We start from the raw sequence: 27148 nt of genomic DNA, 5'->3' as shown, positions 1-27148 counted from the left end.
GCTATGCTACAGGCACCTGCACAAGAGCACAAAGGGCAACAACAGAGGGACCGACGTTGCAGGAGGCACTACCCTCGTCAGAGGGTCTACATACCGAGGCTCAGCTTCCTGGACCTCTCTGAGGAGCAATGCATACAGAGGCTGAGAGTGAGTTGCCAGGTGGTCGCAGACATCTGCAGTTTCCTTCATGCCGAGCTGTTCCCGGCTGGGTCTGGCGGCATCTCATTACCCGTCACTGTTAAAGTGACCATTGCCCTCAACTTCTTCGCCTCCAGATCATTCCAGGATGCCAGCAGTAACATTGCCGGGGTCTCTCGGTCGTCTGCCCACAAGTGCATACGGCAGGTCACCAATCGTTTCTTTCGCAGAGCCTCCCAATACGTCAACTTCCCCATGGACGACCTCAGCCAGACGGAGAGGGCAGTGGGATTCCACTCTGTGTCCTGGCTTACCACATGTACAGGGTGCAATCGATTGCATGCATTTGGCAATCTGAGCACCTCCACACGAGCCAGGACTGTTCATCAACAGGAAGGGTTATCACTCCATCAACACTCAGCTCGTTTGTGACCACCGCAAAAGAATTCTTCACGTGTGTGTGAGATTCCCTGGTAGCTGCCATGACACGTTCATTCTGAGGGAATGCAACATCCCGGACCTCTTCCACGCACCAAACAGCCTTAAGGACTGGCTCCTCGGGGACAAGGGATACCCCCTGCACATGTGGCTGATGACACCTCTGAGGAACCCCATCAGCGAGCAACAGTGTCGATACAACGACAGCCACATCGCCACCAGATCTGTAATTGAACATGCGATAGGACTGCTGAAGATGTGATTTTGGTGCCTCGATCGTTCTGGGGGAGCACTTCAATAAGCACCAGCGAGAGTGGGTCACATTATAGTAGTGTGTTGTGTCCTGCACAACATGGTGCAACAGAGAGGGATACCGGTGTTGAGGCCACAAATGCCCTCATCCAGCATCCACATCTGCAATGAATATTGAGGAGAAGCAGGAGGAGGAGGAGGAGGAGGAGGACGATCCCATTGGCAGAGCAGCGGCTCACCTGGCTGCTCGTGAGGCCAGGGAGTCACTCATATGTGAACGGTTCTCATAAGATCACAAAGTGAGAATAGTCCAGTCTTCACACCACCTGGAAAGAGCAGCGTCAACACCAGCGCCCACCCCCCTGCACAAAACAGTCCTGCAACTACACATATATCCCCTGTGAAGTCACCCACTGGGTGGCATCAAGTGTCACCATTCAGGACAAAACACATGAAACAGCGCTATCACAAAGGCCAGTCAAGAATGGGCAAGATGTGGCAGTATGAGAATGATAACATTTAATGTGACTTTAACAAAAAACAAATATAAATGAAAAACATGACAGTCTGTCAGACACCCTTGTGCATACCCTTCATGATCACAAATCCTCAGCCTTTCTCTTCCGACTACTTTTACGTGGTGCTTCCCCCGTGGTTGCAGCAGCGGTAGTGGCAGGTTGCTTGTGTCCATGCCCGGACTGCTTAGATGCCTTCGGCCTACACCCTCTGGGTTTTGGAGCCTGTGAAGGCCCCGCCAAAGACTGCTCCACCTGCACCTGTACAGGGGCAGACTCGGCAACCTGGAGAGGAGGCAGCATTGTGGGTACTGGTTGAGAGGGGGGCTACGAGTGAGACATAAGAGCGCTTTGAGTGGCGTCCCCACTTCCATGTCCCCTTTCGCCATCATCCCTCTCCTGGACCGGGCCCACACCACTGCTACCACCCTGCTGGAGGATAATTTGGAGGACATGTATGATGCCTTGGAAGCCCAGTTGTAAAGTTTCTGTCTGCCTGTTTAAGGCGGCAGAATGTTGTTCACCATGAGTCCGAATGGACGTTGTCAGGGCCTGAATGGACTCATCTGTGAGCCGTGCTTGAAGCTCAATGGAGGCTAGCCTTCTCTCCAACACAGACATTCCCGCACTTACCAGCGACACTATCTCAGACATTTCCGCAGTTACCTGCGACACTATCTCAGACAGTTCCTCACATCCCTGTGACACTATCTCAGGGATTCCCTCACGTACCTGTGCCACCATTCCATTAATGCAGGAGGTGGACTCCTCCATCCTCACTGGTAATGCGGAGAGTGTGCGTGGCACCTGTTCCAGTACCTCGCAAATGTGCTGGTGTCCCTCGATCATTCTTCTTTTAAAGGATGGCCCCCAGGGTTCAGCATCTGCGTCCAGCTGAGCAGAGCCTGGAGAGGAGTGCTCCCACCGACACAGACTCTCCTCAGCTGCCCCTGCCACCAATGTCTGCTTGTGCTCACTTGTGTGTGGTGACTCACCAGGTGCCAACCCAACTAACTGACTACTGGGACCCACCGAGGTGTGAGTATCTGCGCTGGTGGATGGCTCAATAAGATGTGACCGTGCGCCCTCAGAAGCCGGGAGCTCCTCTGAGGAATCACCCTCTCCCATCACTGTGGTCATTGAAAGGCTTGTAGAAGAACAGAAGGCAATATTAAGCATCATCACAGATGTGTCATGTTGCAATGAGCATACTGAGCTGTTCAACATGCCAATCATTGTTGACATCAATTCATGTTGTGTGTGATGAATGTTAAAGTTTTGTCACCAGACATTTGTGGGGTGACAGTCTTGGTGTCCCCGACGGACAGGCACTCGAGGGTGCGGCTGATCTCCAGGGCCTCCTCCTCTGCCTCTGTGAGGACCACTATTTGTTGTGGCCCCCCTCCAGTCCTCGCCCTGTCGCGTGCATTTTGCGCTCTCTTCTAGAAGGGGAGAAAGTGTGAGTGAGTGATGGTGAAATGGTCAGCCGATGAATGCATTGCTTTGGGTGAGGCTGACCTTAAAAGAGGTGCATCAGAGAGTGAGTATCAGACAGAGACATCACATTGGATCAGGATTGGGGTGAGTGGTAGTGGTGGGGTCACAAATGGGGAGGTCAGGAAGTACTCAGGAAGTGAAGGTAAGTTGAGGATGAGCCTTAAGTGGGTGTGAGGAGTGATGTGATGGAGTAGTGTTGGCAGTGCAGAATGGGGGAGGGGGGGTGATGTGTGACAAGGAATGCAGGAGAATCAGTAAGTGTACTCACTTTTGCTGACCTAGTTAGGTCATTGAAACGCTTCCTGCACTGGACCCAAGTGCGAGATATGTTGCTCCTGCTGGTGACCTCCTCTCTCACCTCGAGCCAGGCCTTCTCGGTGGCAAAGGCAGGGCGCTTCCTCCTGTTGGCTGGGTAAAATAATCCCCTCCTCCTCCTCCTCACCCCGGCCAGCAGCACCTCATTGCTGAGGCATTGCTGAATCTTGGAGCTGCCTTGCCCCTGTGCTGCTCCATTGGGCCTTCTTCCTCTTTGCTCCAGCAAAATCCATTGGAGCAATGGCCCTTTAAATCTAGACCCTCCAGCTGACGGCCTGTCATGCGGGTGCACAGTCCTCCCCGCTATGCATCCTTTGGACGGCAAACCCAGGAAACAAGATTAATAACCACAAATTAAGTTGCAATTGCGTGGGGAACGGTACATTTTTATTATTTGCGTTTGCTGCGCGTCCATTGACCACCCCCCACCCCGCCATTCCGCCGCCTTATTAAAATCGTGCCCAGAGTGTTTAGAAAAGACAGAGTGGATAAAAAAGGGGATGGTTGTAGCTCTATTTGTGAGGAACCTCTAAGAAGTAAATAAAGTTGATCTTGTCAAAGGAAGAAAGCTACAGAATAAACTACTTCGGACTTGACATCTCTAAAGCAATAAAAGCCTAGCTAACACTAGGGGTTTTGCTATAGGCCACCAGGTCAGCTTAAGAAGGAAGACAAATTTTTCAATGAAGAGATAGGAAGGGCATTGAGATTAGGAAAGATGTTTTAATGGGGAATTTTAATTAACCAAAAATAAGCTGCAGGCTTACACAATTTTTCTGGCCAACCGGTTTGTAGGTCTGACTACCTAAGCCTATTTTCCGTGTGTAGGGAGTCTATTCTAAAGAAAAGGAGGGGCTTGTTATGGAAAACTTTGGCGAGGCCAGCACTCTCCACTGTTAGCACAGTTGCACAGCATCACAGTCAATTACAACCCCCATCTTGCTGGAATTGGAAAGCTGGAGCTATTATCTGCAAGGGGACATTTTATATATACAGTAGTTACTCATATTTCAACTTTTAAAAATCAAGCTGAGATCTCCCTGTATTTGCTACATAGAAAGTTACATCTTTCTGCTTTCAGAACCCGTAATAGGACCAAATGTTTCCCTGGTGAAATTTGATGGAGACAACGTGCAACTAAAATGGGGAGAAATTCCACTTGTGAAACAGCAAGGATTTATCACCAACTACACCATATACCTGAGAAAAGGTACTGACGGATCTTACCTTGTTCCACGTAAGTACAATTGGTTTATTAACTTTTTTTTCTAACAAGTAGCTTTGATTTTTCTCCTCTTTCAGTCTTGACAAAAAGAGGTAATAGATCTGTTTTCAGAGATCGACTCATACTGCTCCATAGCTTCTATTTGAGGTTGCAGGAGAGGGAGTATGGCCAAAGTTTTTAACCCGTGCTACCCATGGGAAAGCAACTGGCCTCCGTTTGATACTTTACTCAATGGTGAGGTTGGGAATTCACCACGTGAGCACAGCTCCGTTTTCTACTGCTCTGGCACAGGTACTTTTCTGCTTTAAAGTACGTGAACCTCTTTAACTCCATCTGCCTGCAACTATTTAATGCCAATGTTATATAATCTTATACTTTACTTTGATTACTGGTATGCACTGTATGCCAAGCCTAATAATCAAGGACAACATATCAGCATTATAACCACACTGATCCTGCACAAGCATAGCTGTGACAGGAAATGATCCTCATCAACAATTCCCCAGTGAGAACATAAGAACATAAGAAATAGGAGCAGGAGTAGGCCATAAGGCCCCTCGAGCCTGCTCCGTCATTCAATAAGATCATGGCTGATGGGGGTTGTAATTGACTGTGATGCTGGCACTACTGTGCTAACAGTAGAGAGGGCTGGCCTCGCCAAAGCTTTCACATCAGCGAATAAGGTCAAAACAGGGAAAAATGGTAAAAAGTTAAAATTAAAGGCTCTTTATCTGAATGCATGAAGCATTCGTAACAAGATAGATGACTTAGTGGCACAAAGAGAGATAAATAGGTTTGATCTAAATAGCCATTACAGAGACGTGGTTGCAAGGTGACCAAGGTTGGGATCTAAATATTCCAGGGTACTTGACGTTTCGAAAAGACAGGCAGAGTGGAAAAGGAGGAGGGGTAGCCCTGATAATAAAGGATGACATAAGGACAGTGGTGAGAAAGGATCATGGCTCGGAGGACAAGGAAGTCGAATCATTATGGGTGAAAATAAGAAATAACAAGGGGCAGAAAACATTGGTGGGAGTTAGTTTATAGGCCCCTAACACTGGTCCAAGTGACTGTTAATTCTGACCCGGATTATAGTTTCTAAAACTTCCCCCACCGAGGTTAAACTGACTGGCCTGTAGTTGCTGGATTTATCCTTACACCCTTTTTTGAACAAGGGTGTAACATTTGCAATTCTCCAGTCCTCTGGCACCACCCCTTATTTATGGATGTTTGGAAGATTATGGCCAGTACCTCTGCAATTTCCACCCTTACTTCCCTCAGCAACCTAGGATGCATTCCATCCAGACCGGGTGACTTATCTACTTTAAGTACAGCTAGCCTTTCAAGTACCTCTTACCTATCAATTTTTAGCCCATCTAGTATCTCAACTATATCTTCCTTTACTGAGATTCTGGCAGCATCTTCTTCCTTGGTAAAGACAGATGCAAAATACTCATTTAGTACCTCGGCCATTCCCTCTGCCTCCATGAGTAGATCTCCTTTAAGATCCCTAATTGGCCCCACCCCTCCTCTTACTACCCGTTTACTGTTAATATGCCTGTAGAAGACTTTTGGATTCCTTTTTATGTTGGCCGCCAGTCTATTCCCATACTTGCTCTTTGCCCCTCTTATTTCCTTCTTCACTTCCCCTCTGAACTCTCTATATTCTGCCTGGTTCTCACTTGTGTTATCAACCTGTCATCTGTCATACACCCCTTTTTTCCATTTCATGTTACTCACTATCTCTTTTGTCATCCAGGGAGCTCTGGCTTTAGTTGCCCTACCTCTCTGCCTTGTGGGAATGTGCCTGGACTGTACCCAAACCATCTCCTCTTTAAAAGCCGCCCACTGCTCAATTACAGTTTTGCCTGCCAATCTTTGATTCCATTTTACGCGGGCCAGATCTGTTCTCATCCCATTGAAATTGGCTCTCCTCCAATTGAGTATTTTTACCTTAGAGTGGTCCATGTCCTTTTCCATAGCTATTCTAAACCTTATGATACTATCGCTGCTCCCTAAATGCTCTCCCACTGACACTTGCTCCACTTGGCCCAACTCATTCCCTAGAACCAAGTCCAGCAATGCCTCCTTCCTCGTTGGGCCAGAAACGTACTGGTTAAGAAAGTTACCCGGAACACATTTCAAAAATTCCTCCCCCTCTTTGCCCCTTATATTATTATTGTTATCCCAGTCTATATTAGGATAGTTGAAGTCCCCAGTTATCACTACTCTATAGCTTTTGCACCTCTCTGTAATTTCCCTGCAAATTTGCTCCTGTATATCCTTCCCACTAGTTGGTGGCTTATAGAATACACCCAGTAGTGTAATGGCACCTCTTTTATTTCTTAACTCTAACCAAATAGATTCTGTTCCAGATAACTCTCCCCCTCCCGAATGCATCACAATGTCTGTAGCTCGGACTCCAGCTCAACAGCTCTGAGCCGAAGTTCCTCGAGCTGCAGACATTTACTGCCGATCTGGTTGTTCGGGATTTCACTGCACTCCACAAACTCCCACATGCTGCAGTTATGACACCCTGCCGTCCCTATCTAACCTTGTTTTATATATTTAATTAGTTAAAGATTTTATTCAATCGATTATTTTTAGTTTTATTAATTAGTTAATATGGTTTAAGTTATTAGTTTAATAAAGTAATAGCAGTTATATTTTCCCAACTCTTAATTTAACCCTAAGTTAGAGAGCAAAAAAAACCCATAATACTCACCAACCAATCACTTACCTGCTGTCCTGTGATGTGACTCTTTGAAATTTCTGCCTGTGTGAGCGAAAGAGAAAGAGAAAGACGCTTCACTCTCCTGCTCTCGGGCCTCCTTTTATGCTCCGCTCACCTCTCGCTCTCCCGCTCTCGGGCCTCCTTCTATCCTCTGCTCACCTCTCACTTTCCTGCTCTCGGGCCTCCTTTTATGCTCCACTCACCTCTCATTCTCCTCTCCCAACCTTGGGCCTCCTTTTAGGCTCCGTTCACCTCTTGTTCTCTTCTCCCGCTCTCGGGCCTCCTTTTATGCTCTCTTCTACCTCAACTCCACTCTCCCACCCTATCCATATCATTTGGTTCCCTTAGTGTCCAAAAATTTATCAACATCAGTTTTGAATGTACTCAACGACTGAGCATCCACAGCCCTTTGGGTAGAGAATTCCAAAGATTCACAACCCTCTGAGTGAAGAAATTTTTCCTCATCTCAGTCCTAAATGGCCGACCCCTTATTCTGAGACTATGACCCCAGTTCTAGACTCTCCAGCCAGGGCAAACAGCCTCTCAGCATCTATCCTGTCAATCCCTCTAAACATTTTATACATTCACCTCTCATTCTTCAAAACTCCAGAGAATATAGGTCCATTCTACTCAATCTCTCCTCATAGGACAGCCCTCTCATCCCAGGAATCAATCTAGTGAACCTTTGTTGCACCCCGTCTAAGGCAAGTATATCCTTCCTTAGGTAAGGAGACCAAAACTATACACAGTACTCCAGGTGTGGTCTCACCAAAGCCCAATAGAATCAATGTCAGAGCAGTGGGAGGCATTCAAGGGGGAGATTCAAGGGGTTCAGAGTAAATATGTTCCCACAAAGAAAAAGGGTGAGACTGCCAAATCTAGAGCCCCCTGGATGACAAGGACCATACAGGGTAAGATAAGGCAAAAAAGGGAAGCTTATGTCAGACACTGAGAGCTCAATACTGCAGAAAGCCTACAGGAGTATAGAAAGTGCAGGGGTGAAAATAAAAAGGAAATTAGGAAAGCAAAGAGAGTCCAAGAAAAAGTACTGGCAAGTAAAATTAAGGAAAACCCAAAATGTGTTATAAATACATAAAGAACAAAAGGATAACAAAGGAAAGAGTAGGGCCTATTAGAGACCAAAAAGGTAACCTATGAGGCAGAAGATGTCGGTATGGTTCTTAATGAATACTTTGTGTCTGTCTTTACAAAAGAGAATAGTGATAGAGGAAGTATTAAGGGATTTAGCATCTTTGAAAGTAGATAAATCACTAGGCCTGGATGAAATGTATCCCAGGCTGTTAAAAGAAGCAAGGGAGGAAATAGCAGAGGCTCTGTCCATCATTTTCCAATCCTCCCTAGCTGCATGATTTAGACTTGAATGTAGGGGGCATGATCAAGAAGTTTGCAAACGACACAAAATTTGGCCGTGTGGTTGGTAGTGAGGAGGAAAGCTGTAGACTGCAGGAAGATATCAATGGACTGGTCAGGTGGACAGAGAAGTGGCAAATGGAATTCAATCCGGAGAAGTATGAGGTAATGCATTTGGGGAGGTCAAACATGGCAAGGGAATATACAATAAATGGGAGGATACTGAGAGGTGTAGAGGAAGAGACGGACCTTGGAGTGCATGTCCACAGATCCCTGAAGGTAGCAGGACTGGTAGACGAGATGGTTAAGAGGCATATGGAATACTTTCTTTTATTAGCCAAGGCATAGAGTATAAGAGCAGGGAGGTTATGCTAGAACTGTATGAAACACTAGTTAGGCCACAGCTAGAGTACTGCGTACAGTTCTGGTCACCACATTACAGGAAAGATGTGATTGCACTAGAGAGGTACAGAGGAGATTTACGAGGATGTTGTCAGGACTGGACAATTTTAGCTATGAGGAAAAATTGGATAGGCTGGGGTTGTTCTCTTTGGAACAGAGGAGGCTGAGGGGTGATTTAATTGAGGTGTATAAAATTATGAGAGGCCTATTCAGAGTGGACAGGAAGGACCTATTTCCCTTAGCAGAGAAGTCAATAACCAGGGGGCACAGATTTAAAGTAATTGGTAGAAGGAGTAGAGGGGAGCTGAGGATTTTTTTTTTTTACCCAGAGGGTGGTTGGGGTCTGGAAATCACTGCCTGAAGGGGTGGTAGAGGCAGAAATCCTCATCGCATTTAAAAGGTACTTGGATAAGCACTTGAAGTGCCATAACCTATAAGGCTACGGAACAAATGCTGGAAAGTGGGATTAGGCTGGGTAGCTCTATTTCGACCGGCACAGACACAATGGGCTGAATGGCCTCCTTCTATGCCATAAATTTTCTATGTTTCTATATAATTGCAGCAAGTCTTCCCTACTCTTATACTCTAACCCCCTTGCAATAAAGGCCAACATACCATTTGCTTTCCTAATTGCTTGCTATACCTGCATGATAACTTTCTGTGATTCGTGTATGAGGACACCCAAATCCCTTTGAATAACAACATTTCTTAGTCTCTCACCTTTTAAAAAATATTCTGTTTTTCTATTCTTCCTACCAAAGTGGATAATTTCACATTTCCCCATGTTTTACTCCATCTGCCTATATCCCTTTGTAGTCTCTTTGTGTTCTCCTCACAACTCACTTTCCCACCTAGCTTTGTATCGTCAGCAAATATGGATACATTACCCTTGGTCCCCTCATCTAAGTCATTGGTATAGATTGTAATTGGTTCAGGCCCAAGCAATGATCCTTGCGGTACCCCACTACAATCTGTTACAATCTGCCAACCCGAAAATGATCCGTTCATTCATATTCTCTGTTTTCTGTCCATCAACCAATCCTCAATCCATGCTAATATATTACCCTCAATCTAATGAGCCCTAATCTTGTAAAACAACCTCTTGTGTGGCACCATATCGAATGCCTTTTAAAAATCTAAGTATACTACGTTTACTAGTTCACTCTTATCTACCCTGCTAGTTACACCCTCAAAAAACTCTAATAGACTTGTCAAACACGATTTCCCTTCCATAAAACCATGTTGATTCTGCCTAATCATATTATGATTTTCTATGTGCCTTGTTACTACACCCTTAACAATAGATTCTAGCATTTTCTCTACTATTGATGTCAGGCTAACTGGCCTTTAATTCCCTGCTTTCTCTCTCCCTCCTTTCTTGAATACTGGGGTTACATTTGCTACCTTCCAATCCACATGGACCATTCTAGAATCTGGGCAATTCTGGAAGATCAAAACCAATGCATCCATTATCTCTTCAACCACCTCTTTTAGAACCCTAGGATGTAGGCCATCGGGTCATGGGGATTTGTCGGCTTTTAGTCCCTTAATTTCTCGAGTACTCTTTCTTTACTAATCTTAATTACTTTAAGTTTCTCACTCTCATTAGACCCTTGGTTCCCCACTATTTCCGTTATGTTTTTTGTGTCTTCTACTGCGAAGACAGATACACAATATTTGTTTAACGTCTCTGCCATTTCCTTAGTCCCCATTATTATTTCTCCTGTCTCAGCCTCTAAGGGACCCATGTTTACTTTCGCTAATCTCTTCCATTTTACACACTTGTTAAAGCTCTTACAATCTGATTTTATATTGCTCGCTAGTTTACTCTCATTCAATTTTCTCCCTCTTTATCAATTTCTTGGTCATCCTTTGCTGATTTCTAAAACCCTCCCAATCCTCAGGCTTACTACTCTTTTTGGCAACATTGTAAGCCTCTTCGAATACTATCCTCAACTCCTCTAGTTAGCCACGGTTGAACCACTTTTCCCGTGGAGTTTTTATTCCTCAATGGAATGTATATTCGTTGAGAATTATGAATTATTTCTTTAAGTGTTTGCCATTGTTTATCTACCGTCATATCTTTTAATCTAATTTCCTAATCAACCTTAGCCAACACGCCCCTCAATTGGCCTTGTTTAAATTTAAGACCCTAGTGTCGGATTTAATTACATCACTCTCAAACTCAATATGAAATTCTATCTTATTATGATCACTCTGCCTCAGAGGATCCTTAACTATAAGATTACTAAATAACCCTATCTCATTTTACAATACTAGATCTAAAATAGCCTGTTCTCCAGTTGGTTCCTATTATTCTAGAAAACTGTCTCAAATGCATTCCATGAACTCGTCCTCCAAACTACTTTTGTCAATTTGATTTGCCCAGTCTATATGAAGGTTAGTCCCCCATGATTATTGCATTACCCTTGTTACATGCTCCTCTAATTTCCTGATTTATACCCTGTTCAACACTATATCTACTGTTAGGATTCCTATAGACTACTCCCACCAGTGTTTTCTGCCCCTTGTTATTTCTTAGCTCCACCCATACTGATTCTACATCCTGATTTTCTGAGCCAAGATCCTTTCTCACTACTGTATTTATCTCAGCCTTTATTATCAGGCCGCCCCTCCTTTTCCATTTTGCTTATATTTTCTGCAAGTCAAGTGCCCTGGAATATTTGGTTCCCAACCTTGTTCACCCTGCAACCAAATTAGATCAAACTAATTTATCTCTATTTGTGCCATTAATTCATCTATCTTGTTACGAATGCTTTGTGCGTTCAGATACAGCGCCTTTAATTTTAACTTGTTATTATTTTTCCCTGATGTGACCTTAGTCACTAATGCCCTATTACCTTTGTTAAACACTCTGTCCCTTCCTGACACACTCTGCTTGTTTTTACCCAAATCGCTACTCTGCTGTACAGCCTTGACTTTTCTCTTTAGACTTATAAATTTATCTTACCTGAACCCTTCCCCCCACCCCACCCCCATTATTAGTTTAAAGCCTTAGCTACCGCCCTAGTTATTCGATTCGCCAGGACACTGGTCTCAGCCTGGTTTAAGTGGAGCCCGCCCCAATGGAACAGCTCCCTCTTTCCCCAGTCCTGGTGCCAGTGCCCCATGAATTGAAACCCCTGCCTCCCACACCACTCTTTCAGCCACGCATTTAACCATCTAGTCTGTTTGTCCCTATGCCAATTTGCGTGTGGCTCAGGTAGTAATCCAAAGATTATTACCTTGAGGTTCTGCTTTTTAATTTGGACCCCAGCTCCTGAAACTCCCTCAGCAGAACCTCATTCCTAGTTCTACCTATGTTGTTAGTTCCTACGTGGATCACAACAACTCTATCCTCCCCCTCCTCCTCCAAGTTCTTCTCCAGCCGCGAGGAGATATCCTTAACCCTTGCACCGGGCAGGCGACACAGCCTCCGGGACTCCCGGTCATGGCTGCAAAGAATGGTCTCTATCCCCCTGACTATACTATCCCCTACCACTACCACATTCCTTTTTGCTCCCCCCACTTGAATGGCCTCTTGTACCACGGGTCGTGGTCAATTTTCCCATCCTCCCTGCAGTCATTGCTCTCATCCACACAACGAGCAAGTACCTCGTACCTGTTGGACAAGTGCAAAGGCTGAGACTCTGCCACCACTGCATCTGGGTTCCCTTACCTGCCTGACTCACAGTCACAACCTCCTGTCCCTGACCACTAACCAAATCTAAACCACTACCTAACTTAAGGCATGTGACTGCCTCCTGGGTCAAAGTGTCCAGGTAACTCTCCCCCTCCCTCATGCATCGTAATGCCTGCACCTCGAACTTCAGCTCAACAACTCTGAGCTGAAGTTCCTCGAGTTACAGACACTTACTGTGGTTGCCTGGAAACACGCTGCTTCCCACAAACTCCACATGCTGCAGTTATAGCACACCACCTGCACTGCCATCTCTATCTAACCTTGTTTTATTTATTTAATTAATCAAAGCTTTAATTTTATTAATTCACTTGGTTTATTCTTAATTTTTTTTAAAACTAATTAATTTACCAAGTTTAAATTATTAATTTAATGAAGTATTAGCAAGTTATAAGTTCCTAGTTCCTAATTTAAACCACTCCCCTAGCTTAGAGAGCAAAAAAAATGTATTACTCACCAGTCAATCACCAGCTTCCTGTCCTGCAAGGTATGTATTTCATTGGAGTGGACCATTAGGCCATAAGTGGAGATCTTTTTTAGGCAAGGTTCTCAAGGGGTATGGAACAAAGGTGGATAAATGGAGTTGAGGTACACATTAGCCATGATCTAATAGAATAGTAGAACAGGCTCGATGGGCTGAATGGCCTACTCCTGTTTTGTTGCTTTTTTTGTCTCCACATCTCTCAAATATTTACCACATCAAAATCCATGTTGGCCTTCAGTGACACTGGGTGAAGGACCTAAACTATCTAGTAGGTCAGCTGTATCAAACCTTTCGGAGCAGGGGACTGGATCCATATCCAAATTCAAACCCCTAATTGTCTAAGCAACAAAAAAAAACACTATGAAATACAATGAAAACATCTCCCAAACCTTTCTAGCATTTTACCTGAGAGCAGCTGAGTATCTCTGCAAATACCGCTGGAAATAGCCACCTCCCGACTTGTACTGCTCATGATCTGTGGATGGGATAAGGATCTTGCCGTGGCAATGCAGGCGGAGACAAAAATGGTGTCGGGGGGGAGGGGCATGACTACATCATATAATATGACCCCGATTTGAACATATTAATGAGGCCCCTGCCTGTTTCTGGCGGGGTTCAGGCTGCCTGAATTAAGGTCCATCCAAAAATTGGAACGGGTAGACAAGAAGTGGTAGGTTGATGCTTCAATTCCACTCCTGATCTTGGTTCCACTACCACCCCATTTTTTAAATACAAATGGGATAGTAGGGAAACATAAATCGCCCCCAAGATCTGTAAAGTACACTCTAGATTTATGATATGCAGCAGATTATACATGCAATAGGATGGGGGGTGTAAGTGGCAGCAGAAGCTCTATAACTGGACTCAGCGTTCCTAGGCTAGGGAGAGATAAAATATCAGCCAGGATTCCCACTCTCCATGACTCCTGCCAAATAGTGGGGAAATTCTCACTTTGTTCGGACATTGGGCAGTGCAATCGCGCCTCCAGCCCGATGCCCTTGGCCAGAGGCCCAAGCCATTTTGAAGACCGGGCCTCATTTCCATTTGATTGGCAAGGTGCGATCATTGGGCCAGTGCTCACAGGCAGCTCATCAATGAGGGTGGGCAAGAAGTAATGGGTTAAGGGGGGGAGAAAATTGCGAGTTGGGGGGTGTGCGGTTGGGGGCCAGACAAGCCAGCAGTGGGTGGCAAGATTTTTGTGCGGCCAGCAGGAGCATTTCCTCAATAGAAATGAAAATGAGCAGAGATGTATAATGGGTGGCTGAATTGATATCGCCTGTTTTACATTATCACCCAGAGTCATGCAGAACCGTCACTTGGGTGAGGTACTGGAGCTCTACCAGTGGTTTAGTCTGAGTCGCTGCCTTCAAGAAAGCAAGGGAGAAAATTAGCCGAAGTAAATACTTTATTTACACAGCTGGTGATACACCAGCAAAGACCTATAATTAACTTGTTTTCTAACAGAACAGAACAGGAAGGAAGGAAAGTGTAGAATACTATTTCAGCTGAGTTCCGCTAGCTGCAAGCAAAACCCTTCTTCCGTCACATATTCTGACTTGTGTGCAGGAGGAAACATTAAAATGTTCAGTTGTATACACTAGATTGCAAGAAGCACTGCTGAAGGTAATTCAGATTTTTCTCTTTTCTCAATTGTAAATTAGTGCTTATGGTGGCTAAGGGTTTGCTCTGTAGGTGTAATTTTATCTTTTGCATACTTCAATGGAGGGTTCTGTCAATACAACAATGATCTTCAGTTTTCACACTTTTTGTTTGTAGCTGTTGCAATCTGCAGCACCTTCTATCTGGTGTTAATCATGCAAGCAGTATCAAAGGAAAAGGCAACATAAAGGCAGACTAGGTTTCTGCAGAGCGGTCAAGACCTTTGTGGTGTGTATGTCAGAGACTGAAAGAGATCAAATCCTTTGTTTACATCACTTCAAATATAGTTTCTTGGCCCAAGTTCACTAGGCAGAGATGTCAACATTGAAAAAAGACCAGGTGTGAGATTTCACTAGTGAGCCACATACCAAAGGTATCAACTCACACCAAAAACATAGCCACAATTAAACGCAGCAAGTTGCACCTCTCACTTGGCCGCAGGTGACAGCAAGATGCCATTTAGGGTATTATCCTGTTTACAATATAGACTTCATTTAACCTTTTACACTTTTTTGTTCAAATCTCCTTATTTTCTTGACTTTTCCCAGCTTGGGCATTGCCCATGATTTCCACCATTTTATTTATTTGTTTGGTTCTTTTGTTCTTCTAATGTCTTTTCATTGCCTCACTGAGATAATCTTTTATGTTATCTAGCATTCCTGCTTTCCTATTAAGCAGTTTGAGGTTCATTCCACCCATTAACTTTCTCTCTGTGATTGGACTATCTGTTGTCTCTTTTTCCTCCCTTACGCCTTTTTTTCATCTTCCATCCTAAAAAAAAGCCTTGCTTATCATTCAGTTTTCAGAAGGGTATACAACAACCACAACAACTTGCATTTATATAGCACCTTTAACGTAGTAATGTAATAAAATCGGGGATGCGTAAGAGGCAAGAATTGGAGGAGCGCAGAGATCTCGGAGGGTTGTAGGGCTGGAGAAGGTTACAGAGATAGGGAGGGCCGAGGCCATGGAGGGATTTGGAAACAAGGATGAGAATTTTAAAATCGAGGCGTTCCCGGACCGGGAGCCAATGAAGGTCAGTGAGCACAGGGATGATGGGTGAACAGGAATTGGTGCAAGTTAGGACATGGGCAGCAGAGTTTTGGATGAATACAAATTTATGAAGGATAGAAGATGGGAGGCCGGCTAGGAGAGCATTGGAATAGTCGAGTCTAGAGGTAACAAAAGCATGGTTGAGGGTTTCAGCAGCAGATGAGCTGAGGCAAGGGTGGAGATGGGCAATGTTTTGGAGGTGGAAGTAGGCAGTCTGGGTGATGGAGCGGATATGTAGTCAGAAGCTCATTTCAGGGTCAAATAGGATGCCAAGGTTGTGAACGGTCTGGTTCAGCCTCAGACAGTGTCTAGGGAGAGGGATGGAGTCAATGGCTAGGGAATAGAATTTGTGGTCAGGTCCAAAGTCAATGACTTCGGTCTTCCCAGTACTTAGTTCGAGAAAATTTTTGCTCATCCAGTACTGGATGTCGGACAAGCAGTGTGACAAATGAGAAACAGTGGAGGGGTCAAGGGAGGTGGTGGTGAGGTAGAGCTGGGTGTCGTCAGCGTACATGTGGAATCTGACGTTGTGTTTTCGGACGATGTTGTCAATGGGCAGCATGTAGATGAGAAATAGGAGGGGGCCAAGGATAGATCCTTGGGGGACTCCAGAAGTAACGGTGCAGGAGTGGGAAGGGAAGCCATTGCAGGTGATTCTCTGGCTACGACTGAAACAATAACCCAACTTTCCTTTTTACAGACCTGCTGCGTATTTCCAACATTTTAAGATATTTAATTATCTTTCTTTTTTATGTGGAGACTTAATAGGCACAGCATGAATATCTTTTGTCGAGAGTCTGTTCCACATAGCCACTTCTCTCTAAAGATTTATTTTTCTAATCTGTAGTCTCATTTAAGACTTGTTTATTTTGTAACTCTGTCCCTGGTTCTACACTCACAATCCAAGTTAACTAACTAACTAACTAACAACAACAACTTGCATTTATATAACGCCTTTAATCTGGTAAAACATCCCAAGGCGCCTCACAGGAGCGTTATCAAACAAAATTTGACACCGAGCCACATAAGGAGGTATTAGGACAGGTAGGTTTTAAGGAGCGTCTTAAAGAAGGAAAGAGGTAGAGAGGTGGAGAAGTTTAGGGATGGAATTCCAGTGCTTAGGGCCTCGGCAGCTGAAAACAGGGCCGCCAATGGTGGAGCGATTAAAATCGGGGGTGCGCAAGAGGCAAGAATTGGAGGAGAGCAGAGATCTCAGAGGGTTGTAGAGCTGGAGAAGGTTACAGAGATAGGGAGGAGCAAGGCCATGGAGGGATTTGAAAACAAGGATGAGAATTTTAAAATCGTGGCGTTCACCGACCGGGTGCCAATGTAGGTCAGCGAGCACAGGGGTGATAGAAGAACAGGACTTGGTGCAAGTTAGGATACGGGCAGCAAAGTTTTGGATGATCTCCAGTTTATGGAGGGTGGAAGATGGGAGGCCAGCCAAGAGAGAATAGTCGAGTCTAGAGATCACAAAGGCATGGATGAGGGTTTCAGCAGCTGATGAGCTGAGGCAGGGGCAGAGACGAGCGATGTTACGGAGGTTGAAGTAGGCGGTCTTGGTGATGGAGTGGATATGTGGCTAGAACTCATCTCAGGGTCAAATAGGATGCCAAGGTTGCAAACAGTCTGGTTCAGCCTCAGACAGTGGCTGGGGAAAGGGATGAAGTCGGTGGCGAGGGAATGTAGTTTGAGGTGGGGACCAAAGACAGTGGGCGCTAAATTAGGCCGTGTAGCGCCCATTGTTTCGGCGCTACATGGCCTCTTCAACATCCAAGATAGCGTCTTGGGTGCGCACGCACGTTTCCTGCGTGACATGCGCCAGACATCATCTTGGTATAGGAGTTTGCGCAGGCGCAGATAACGAACGTTGGAATCATGTAAAGTAGGGAGAAAATGGCTTCAATCAGTGTACAACGCTGATTTAAAGTGATAGACGCCATTTTGGGACCTAACGCTCAACTCAATGCACAATCTTAACCCCGACCATCTGAACGTGTCTTAGAGAGCCTGGAGGACCCCCCACTGGTGCTATTTAAAGGGATCATGCAGGATTTACAGGTTAGTGGCTGGATTATTGCCTCTGGCTGCCGAGACATTTGTAACTGTTTTTGGAGGTCTCCTAGACTTCAATACTAGGACGCGGAGACATAGCCTAACATTTAGAGCCAGCAGGTGCAGGAGTGAAGTTAGGAAATGCTTCTACACTCAAAGGGTGGGAGACGTTTGGAAAGCTCTTCTGCAGACGGCAGTTGATGCTAGCTCGCTTGTGAATGTTAAATCTGAAATTGATAGATTTCTGTGAACCAAGGGTATTAAGGGATATGGGGCTAAGATGGGTATATGGAGTTAGGTCACAGGTCCACCATGATCTCATTGAATGGTGGTACATGCTCGAGAGGCTAAATGCCACGGCCACTTGCTGCCTCTTGATGTGCGCCACCTTCTCCTGCAAGAAAGCGGGACATGTGTCTGGGTGATGTGCCTGTCATGGTTGAATAGCTGCCTGTGTGTGCGGCCTGTGAGTTGTGGGTGGGCGGCTTGAAACAGTGATAATGTTTAAGGGTGAGAGGAAGCATCTGATTGGAAGAGTTGAGTACTGATGGAAAGAGTTTATTGGTATATGGGTGATGGTGGGTGTAGTACGTGGTGCAGTTGGTAGGAGACGCCACTTGACAGTTGACCTCACTCACCTTGACCACTCATGTCAAAGTATTGAACTTCTTCCTGCACTGCATCCATGTTCATGATGCTATGCGCCTGGTATTGACTTCGTCCCCCGCTGCCTCCCACTGCCTTTTGAGTATGTGTCTGGAGGGCCTCTTGCCCCTCCCACCTCCCCCGCGGATATAGGATGTTTCCTTCTGTCCAGCGCTTGCACTAAGGCCTCTAGTGCATCAGCAGAGAATCTTGGTGCATGCACTCTCGCAGGCCTGGTACCAACTCAGATCGGCAGATTAGTGAGGTCTGGTGTGCAGATTGGAGGATGTGGGATTTAGTCGTGCGCAACCTTTATTCAATGTTTTAACATAACTCACCTGTGCGTAAATATAGGGATGGGATCTGCATCTGTTTTTACGTGTACAATGTCTGATCTCTGTTCAGACTCCGTGCAGACAGTAAACTGCTATTTTCAGCAAATAACAGGTACCAGCTACCTTTAAGAGATTTCGAAGAAACATGCTCCTTTTAAGAGATTGAGCTCCCTCTGGTGGTGGGATGTGCAAATTGCATTGATTCCACGTGCAAGGCCTGGAAAGGAATGCCGATTGCAGGTAAGTGCTCCCTTGGGTCTTGCCTGCCCAGGGTCCGTCGGGCACGGGGTGGTAGCGCATCGCTACCCAAAACGGACTCTTATCGAATTTTTCCCCAAATGGCTTCGGTCTTCCCAATATTTAGTTGGAGGAAATATTTGCTCATCCAGTACTGGGTGACAAATCGTTTTTAACTAGCTTGATAGAGTTTTTTGATAAGATAACATAGAGAGTAGATGAGGGCAATGCAGTTGATGTGGTGCATATGGACTTTCAAAAGGCGTTTGATAAAGTGCCGCATGATAGGTTTGTCATCAAGATTGAAGCCAATGGAATAAGAGGGGCAGTAGCAGCATGGATACAGAATTGGCTAAGTTACAGGAAGCAGAGTAGTGGTGAATGGTTGTTTTTCGGGCTGGAGGGAGGTGTACAGTGATGTTCCCCAGGGGTCGGTACTAGGACCACTGCTTTTCTTTATATATATTAATGACTTGGACTAGGATGTACAGGGCACAATTTTAAAATTTGCAGATGACACAAAACTTGGAAGGGTAGTAAACAGTGAGGATAGTGATAGATTTCAAGACGATATAGACAGGCTGGTAGGATGGGCGGACACATGGCCGATGAAATTTAACACAGAAAAATGCAAGGTGATACATTTCGGTAGGAAGAATGAGGAGAGGCAATATTAATTAGCGAGCACAACTCTAAAAGGGGTACAGGAACAGAGAGATCTGGGGGTATATGTGCACAAATCGTTGAAGGTGGCAGGGCAGGTTGAGAAAGTGGTTAAAAAAGCATATGGGATCCTGGGCTTTATATATAGAGGCATAGAGTACAAAAGTATAGAAGTAGTGATGAACCTTTATAAAACATTGGTTCAGCCACAGCTGGAATATTGTGTCCAGTTCTGGGCACCATACATTTGGAAAGATGTGAAGCCCTTAGAGAGGGTGCAGAAGAGATTTACTAGAATGATTCCAGGGATGAGGGGCTTTAGTTACGTGAATAAACTGGAGAAGCTGGGGTTGTTCTCCTTGGAACAGAGAAGGTTGCGAGGGGATTTGATAGAAGTATTCAAAATCATGAAGGGTCCAGACAGAGTGGATAGAAAGAAACTGTTCCCATTGGCTAAAGGGTCAAGAACCAGAGGACATAGATTTAAGGTGATTGGCAAAAGAACCAAAGGTGACATGAGGAAAAACTTTTTTACACAGCGAGTGGTTAGGATCTGGAATGCACTGCCTGAGGGGGTGGTGGAGGCAGATTCAATCATGGCTTTCAAAAGGGAATTGGATAAGTACTTGAAGGGAAAAAATTTGCAGGGCTATGGGGATAGGACGTGGGAGTGGGACTAGCTGGATTGCTCTTGCATAGAGCCAGCGTGGACTCGATGGGCCGAATGGCCTCCTTCCATGCTGTAACCTTTCTATGATTCTATGAAATGAGAGACAGTGGAGGGGTTGAGAGAGGTGGTAGTGGAGTAGAGCTGGCTGTCTTCAGGGGACATGTGGAATCTGATGTCGTGTTTTCGAATGTAGATAAGAATTAGGAGGGGACCAAGGATAGATCCAGAGGTAACGGTGCGGAAGCGGGAAGAGAAACCATTGCAGGTGATTCTCTGGCGTGTTTATATCTATATTATGTAATACCTCTCAGCATTTTTATGATCCAGATCATGTCTCATCTCAAGAAATTCAATTTTGTCAATTTCTCCTTATAACTTAGAGGACCAACTAAATCCCGGAATAATCTCATCACACGTTGAACTCTCTCCCAATTCATCAATGTCCTTTTCAAAGTAGAGTGCCCAAAGCCGCACACTGTACTCTATATGTTACCTTAATAGTGATCTGCACACACCCAGAGTGACATATTTTGACTTGTAATCAAATTTCCTTGAGATTCTGATATGGAGCTCATCTTAAATAGGATCTTCTCAGCCCTCTGTTGATGATGTGGTATGTATCTGGTCCAATTTGTTTAATAATATTAGGTTATTGCTTCTCTGGTAATTTAAGCAGGTCACTATATCCGTTTCCCTATGACACAAGAGATCCAGGTGTGAACACAATGACATTTTTATGATGGATATAAAAAGAAAAACTGTAAATGCTGAAAAATCTGAAATAAAACAGAAAATATTGGGAATACACAGAATGCTTGATCAAAGGTCAAAACCACAATGTTAACTTATTTTTCTCTTTCAGATACTGTGCATTTCCAGCATTTTCTACTTTTACTTTATATTTTTATGGTGTAGGATATTGTTTTATCTAAGGTCTGGGCATTATGGTTCCACGCATCTGTTTCTCCACAGAATTGGGAATTTCACTTGGTGAACATACAGGTAGCTTGTGACTTTAAGAAAAAAGTAGCAGAAATGTGGTTACTTCCTGTCATGACTGATTCCATTGTCACTGTTTGGGGGTGGCTGATAGGTGACAGTCATTATGAGCTGAAACCTTGGCTTGTGACTCAACTCCTAAATCCAAAACAGAGTGGTCTACAGGCCTGTGACACTTCTAATAGTGGGTTGAATGCAACATAAACTTCCCACTTTTCTGTCTGAAACACCTGGCTTCATTATCAATGGTTCTTCCTTTTGTTTTGGGTCCCATCTGGGGTGCTAATTTGTTGCATAATATATCTAAATCTGTTACGATAGTAGGACATTACTTAACCAATATTAAGCCGGTATGGATCACCTATCCGTAAAGGTTTCGAAAAAGGGATCCCGTGAATGGAGAAAGTAGAAACATAGAGCAACTTGCCTTTTCTTTTCCTTTATATATGTATTGTTCATTCGATTACAAACTTAGGTATATTCATCTCACAAGTTAATAAACAGAGAATCTCACGATAGTACTGGTTTAGTCAGAAGAGAAGTCTTCTTCTCTCTTCCTTCAGTGTTAGGTGGTCGTCTCCCCTCAGGCTATTGAATCTTTGGATGTCTCTTCCTTCAGTGGGTCTGGAGCTTGGCTGCTCTCCAGTTGGATGATTAGTATATTTATGTCCCATTTGTTCATTACAAAGTTCTGCCAACCTAGACAGTCTTGTCTGCTCTTAGAGCAAGTATTATGTACTAATTTATCAGTTTCAACAATGGGACTCAATTTAACTTGAACTTTTGCAAGTGATCCATCCCTATTCCTCTCCCAGTTCTGATGAAAGGTCATTGACCTGTAACGTTAACTCTGTTTCTCTCTCCACAGATGCTGCCTGACCTACTGAGTGTTTCCAGCATTTTCTGTTTTTACTCCTCTTCTTGTTAGTCTATCTTAATATTACTTTAATTGAATTTACAGCTTTGTCAGTGTCAATTAGTTTTTATTTCCAAGCTTTTTAATTCATTAGGGTTAGCAGTTTTGTGGATTCTTGAGTGACAGTACAAAGAGTACAAACACAACTAGCTTTAAGTAATTCAATAATATTAAGAAAATATAAAATACAACTACATTAGATGATACAAAACACAATTGTGGAACACAACACATGGCTGAGATGGCAGCAGCACCCACACAGCAGACTGGGCACCCCTGCAGTCTGTCTTGCAGGGAGCTGGTGAGAGACCAGCACTGTTGTGTCAAGCAGTAGGTGGAGGAAATGTAGTAGGTATGTAGGTATGAGGACTGATGGTACCGAAAGAAGAGGAGGGTGGTTGAACTGTGAGGCTTCTCGTTTCATTCCAGGTGGGGCATGAAGAAGCAGTTGTATAGTCGGGGGAGGGGGGATTCCTACTCTGTGGTAGGAAAACCGTTGTTAGTGGCTCAGGAGTGGTTCAAGCAAATGACTTCAGCAGCTGTCGAGGGGCTTGTGGTTGATTCCCAGCATCTGTCGGCAAATAAATCATATTGTAAAAGGAGGTGGAGGTGGGGATTGCATAGTACTGAACACAGCCTCCATCAGCAAGTGTGAAAGACTAACAGCATTCTGCAACAAGTACTAAAACAACAAAACCATTTTTTATTCAAAAAAACAAAAACCTCTCTTGACAATACCAACCTGTCCCTTAACAACAACAACAACTTGCACTTATATAGCGCCTTTAACAAAGCAAGACATCCTAAGGTGCTTCACAGGAGAGGTTATCAAACAAAATTTGACATCAAGCCACATAAGGAGAAATTAGGACAGGTGACCAAAAGTTTGGTCAAAAAAGTAGGTTTTAAGGAGCATCTTAAAGGAGGAAAGAGAGGCGGAGAGGTTTAGGGTGGGAATTCCAGAGCCTAGGACCTAGGCAGCTGAAGGCACCAATGGTGGAGTGATTAAAATCGGGGATGCGCAAGAGGCAAGAATCGGAGGAGTGCAGAGATCTCGCAGGGTTGTAGGGCTGGAGGAGGTTACAGAGCTAGGGAGGGGCACAGCCATGGAGGGATTTGAAAACAAGGATGAGAATTTTAAAATCATGGCGTTCACTGACCGGGAGCCAATGTAGGTCAGCAAGCACAGAGGTGATGGGTGAACGGGACTTGGTGTGAATTAGGATACGAGCAGCAGAGTTTTGGATGTGTTCAAGTTTATGGAGGGTGGAAGATGGGAGGCCGGCCAGGAGAGCATTGGAATAGTCAAGTCTAGAGGTAACAAAGGCATGGATGAGGATTTCATCCATTGACAGTTAAGACAGATACCACCGAACCAACAATTCTGGAAGCTGTGGTGCCAGGTTTTACTGGGAGCAGTTTGTACCTGAATTGCATGTTTGTCCCTGAAGTGCACTTAGAAATCTGAGTGCGCAGTTCCTTGACATTTATTTACATTGCAGTTTACATTGCTGCACCCTCTTCATCTGCAGTCAGGTGAAATGGAATCTGTTACATCCATCTAAAAAGGCAGGCAGAGCCTTGGTTTAATATCTCAAAAAATGTAGCACCTCTGACAATACAGTACCCCTTCAGTACAGCACTGAAATGTCAGTTTAGGTTATATACTCAAATTGTGGAGTCAGATTTGAACCCATGACATTCCTGACTCCTGAAGCAAGAATTTTCCCACCTGACCCAAACTAATACTTGATAGTTCTTTTTACACAAATTTGCCCTGATGACGACTAGAACAGAAAAATTTGTGTGAGAGGCTTTCTGTGTGCACGTTTTGAACTAATTCAGAATATGAAGGTGCAGCTGCAGTAGCTTCTGTGTTTCTGGTATAACATTAGAGATCTGGCTTAAGTGCTAGCACATGAGTGCAAAAGACAAGGCTGAAGTATTTGCAATCACCTTCAGCAGAAGTGCCGAGTGGATGATCCATCTCGGCCTCCTCCCGCTATCCCCACCATCACAGAAGCCAGTCTTCAGCCAATTCGATTCACTCTACATGATATTAAGAAACGGCTGAGTGCACTGAATACAGCAAAGGCTATGGGCCCCAACATCCCGGCTGTAGTGCTGAAGACTTGTGCTCCAGAACTAGCTGCGCCTCTAGCCAAGCTGTTCCACTACAGCTACAACACTGGCATCTACCCGACAATGTGGAAAATTGCCCAGGTATGTCCTGTCCACAAAAAGCAGGACAAATCCAATCTGGCCAATTGCCGCCCCATCAGTCTACTCTCAATCATCAGCAAAGTGATGGAAGGTGTCGTCGACAGTGCTATCAAGCGGCACTTACTCACCAATAACCTGCTCACCGATGCTCAGTTTGGGTTCCGCCAGGACCACTGAGCTCCAGACCTCATTACAGTCTTGGTCCAAACATGGACAAAAGAGCTGAATTCCAGAGGTGTAGTGGTTGTTGGAGGCCAATCATCTCAGCCCCAGGACATTGCTGCAGGAGTTCCTCAGGGCAGTGCCCTAGGCCCAACCATCTTCAGCTGCTTCATCAATGACCTTCCCTCCATCATAAGGTCAGAAATGGGGATGTTCGCTGATGATTGCACAGTGTTCAGTTCCATTTGCAACCCCTCAAATAATGAAGCAGTCCTAGCCCGCATGGAGCAAGACCTGGACAACATCCAGGCTTGGGCTGATAAGTGGCAAGTAACATTCGTGCCAGACAAGTGCCAGGCAGTGACCATCTCCAACAAGAGAGAGTCTAACCACCTCCCCTTGACATTCAACGGCATTACCATCGCCGAATCCCCCACCATCAACATCCTGGGGGTCACCATTGACCAGAAACCTAACTGGACCAGCCATATAAATACTGTGGCTACAAGAGCAGGCCAGAGGCTGGGTATTCTGTGGCTCCCTGACTCCCCAAAGCCTTTCCACGATTTACAAGGCACAAGTCAGGAGTGTGATGGAATACTCTCCACTTGCTTGGATGAGTGCAGCTCCAACAACACTCAAGAAGCTCGACACCATCCAGGACAAAGCAGCCCGCTTGATTGGCACCCCATCCACCACCCTAAACATTCACTCCCTTCACCACCGGCGCACAGTGGCTGCAGTGTGTACCATCCACAGGATGCACTGCAGCAACTCGCCAAGGCTTCTTCGACAGCACCTCTCAAACCCGCGACCTCTACTACCTAGAATGACAAGAGCAGCAGGCACATGGGAACAACACCACCTGCACGTTCCCCTCCAAGTCACACACCATCCCGACTTGGAAATATATCGCTGTTCCTTCATCGTCGCTGGGTCAAAATCCTGGAACTCCCTTCTTAACAGCACTGTGGGAGAACCTTCACCACACGGACTGCAGCAGTTCAAGAAGGCGGCTCACCACCACTTTCTCCAGGGCAATTAGGGATGGGCAATAAATGTTGGCCTTACCAGCGATGCCCACATCCCATGAACGAATAAAAAAAAACTCTTGTGGTCATAGCCAACCCATGATTTATAAAGATCGGAAAGTTTTGTCATACCATTCCACTAATGCAGCAATCGACTGTGACTCGGTGTACTGTGCACAATTCTGAAAAGAGTGCAAGAAACATTTAATTGTCGCACAACATGACCTTTGTAATGAAATAAAAGCAAAATACAGCGGGTGCTGGAAACCAGAAAATGCTGGAAACACTCAGCAGGCCGGGCAGCATCTGTGGAGAGAGAAATAAAGTTAACGTTTCAGTTCAATTACCTTTCATCAGAACTGGACCAGCTTTTAAGCAAGTACAGAGCCAGAGAAAGGGGGAGGAAAAGAATGAAAGGGAAAGGTCTGTGATAGAGTGGACGGCAGGAGTAATTAGATGACAAAAGTGATGATGGTGCAAGACAATAGGAGATAGGACAAGTATAGAAACAAAAGATGGGTCCAGAGGAGATGTAAATGGTTACCGCAGAATAGCAGAGGAGGAGGGAAGCATTGAAAATCTGGCAAAGAGGAGAAGGCTCCCGTGGCTCAGGAATGTGCCGGAGAAAGGTGGGTAGACCCCAGAGGTATGGACCACCCTGCCGGCCGTGTACTGATAGGGGATCCCCACCCCAAGCACCAGCCCCACACTGTATTTGCTGCTCACGATGCGGTCTCAAACACAGATTGGGTGATTGCTTTGCTGAACACCTCCATTCAGTCCGCAAGCGTGACCATGAGCTTCTGATTGCTTGCCATTTTAATTCCCTATCCCACTCTGACCTCTCTGTCCTTGGCCGCCTACATGGGTAGAATCATAGAATCATAGAATGATGCAGCACAGAAGGAGGCTATTCTGCCCATCGTGTCTGTGCCGGCTCTTTGAAAGAGTTATCCAATTAGTCCCACTCCCCTGCTCGTTCCCCATAGCCCTGTAAATGTTTTCCATTCAAGTATTTATCCAATTCTCTTTTGAAAGTTACTTTTGAATCTGCTTCCACCACCCTTTCACGCAGTGCATTCCAGATCATAACAACTCGCAGCATAAAAAAATTCCTCATGTCACCTCTGATTCTTTTGCCTCTGGTTACTTACCCTTCTGCCACTGGAAACAGTTCCTCCTTACTTGCTCTATCAAAACCATTCATGATTTTGAACACCTTTATCAAATCTCCTTTTAACCTTCTCTGCTCTGAGAACAACCCCAGCTTCTCCAGTCTATCCACGTAACTGAAGTCCCTCATCCCTGGTAGAATTCTAGTAAATCTCTTCTGCACTCTCTTTAAGGCATTGACATCCTTCCTAAAGTGTGGTGCCCAGAATTAAACACAATACTCCAGCTGAGGCCTAACCAGTGTTTTATAAAGGTT

At 45.0% G+C, this 27148-nt stretch overlaps 1 protein-coding gene and 1 long non-coding RNA gene across 3 annotated transcripts in view; one reads left to right on the top strand and one right to left on the bottom strand.

Moving 5' to 3' along the window:
• Positions 1-27148, top strand: part of LOC137325358 (interleukin-12 receptor subunit beta-2-like) — a 153717-nt gene that overhangs the window by 93640 nt on the left and 32929 nt on the right. For both annotated transcript variants that reach the window (XM_067990360.1, XM_067990359.1), the window contains exon 12: positions 4237-4392. In XM_067990360.1, the coding sequence (XP_067846461.1) occupies positions 4237-4392 (156 nt within the window). The remainder of the gene's footprint in view (positions 1-4236; positions 4393-27148) is intronic.
• On the bottom strand, positions 22505-25898 carry LOC137325359 (uncharacterized). The gene is made up of 3 exons (XR_010963870.1): positions 25852-25898; positions 23730-23864; positions 22505-22874 (listed from the first exon to the last, which is right to left on the bottom strand). It is a non-coding gene; the product is annotated as an uncharacterized lncRNA (long non-coding RNA).

This window comes from Heptranchias perlo, chromosome 9, assembly GCF_035084215.1.
Source record: "Heptranchias perlo isolate sHepPer1 chromosome 9, sHepPer1.hap1, whole genome shotgun sequence".
Classification (NCBI taxonomy): Eukaryota; Metazoa; Chordata; class Chondrichthyes; order Hexanchiformes; family Hexanchidae; genus Heptranchias; species Heptranchias perlo.
The sequence above is the reverse complement of the archived record's forward strand: the minus strand, read 5'-3'. Positions and strand labels throughout refer to the sequence as shown.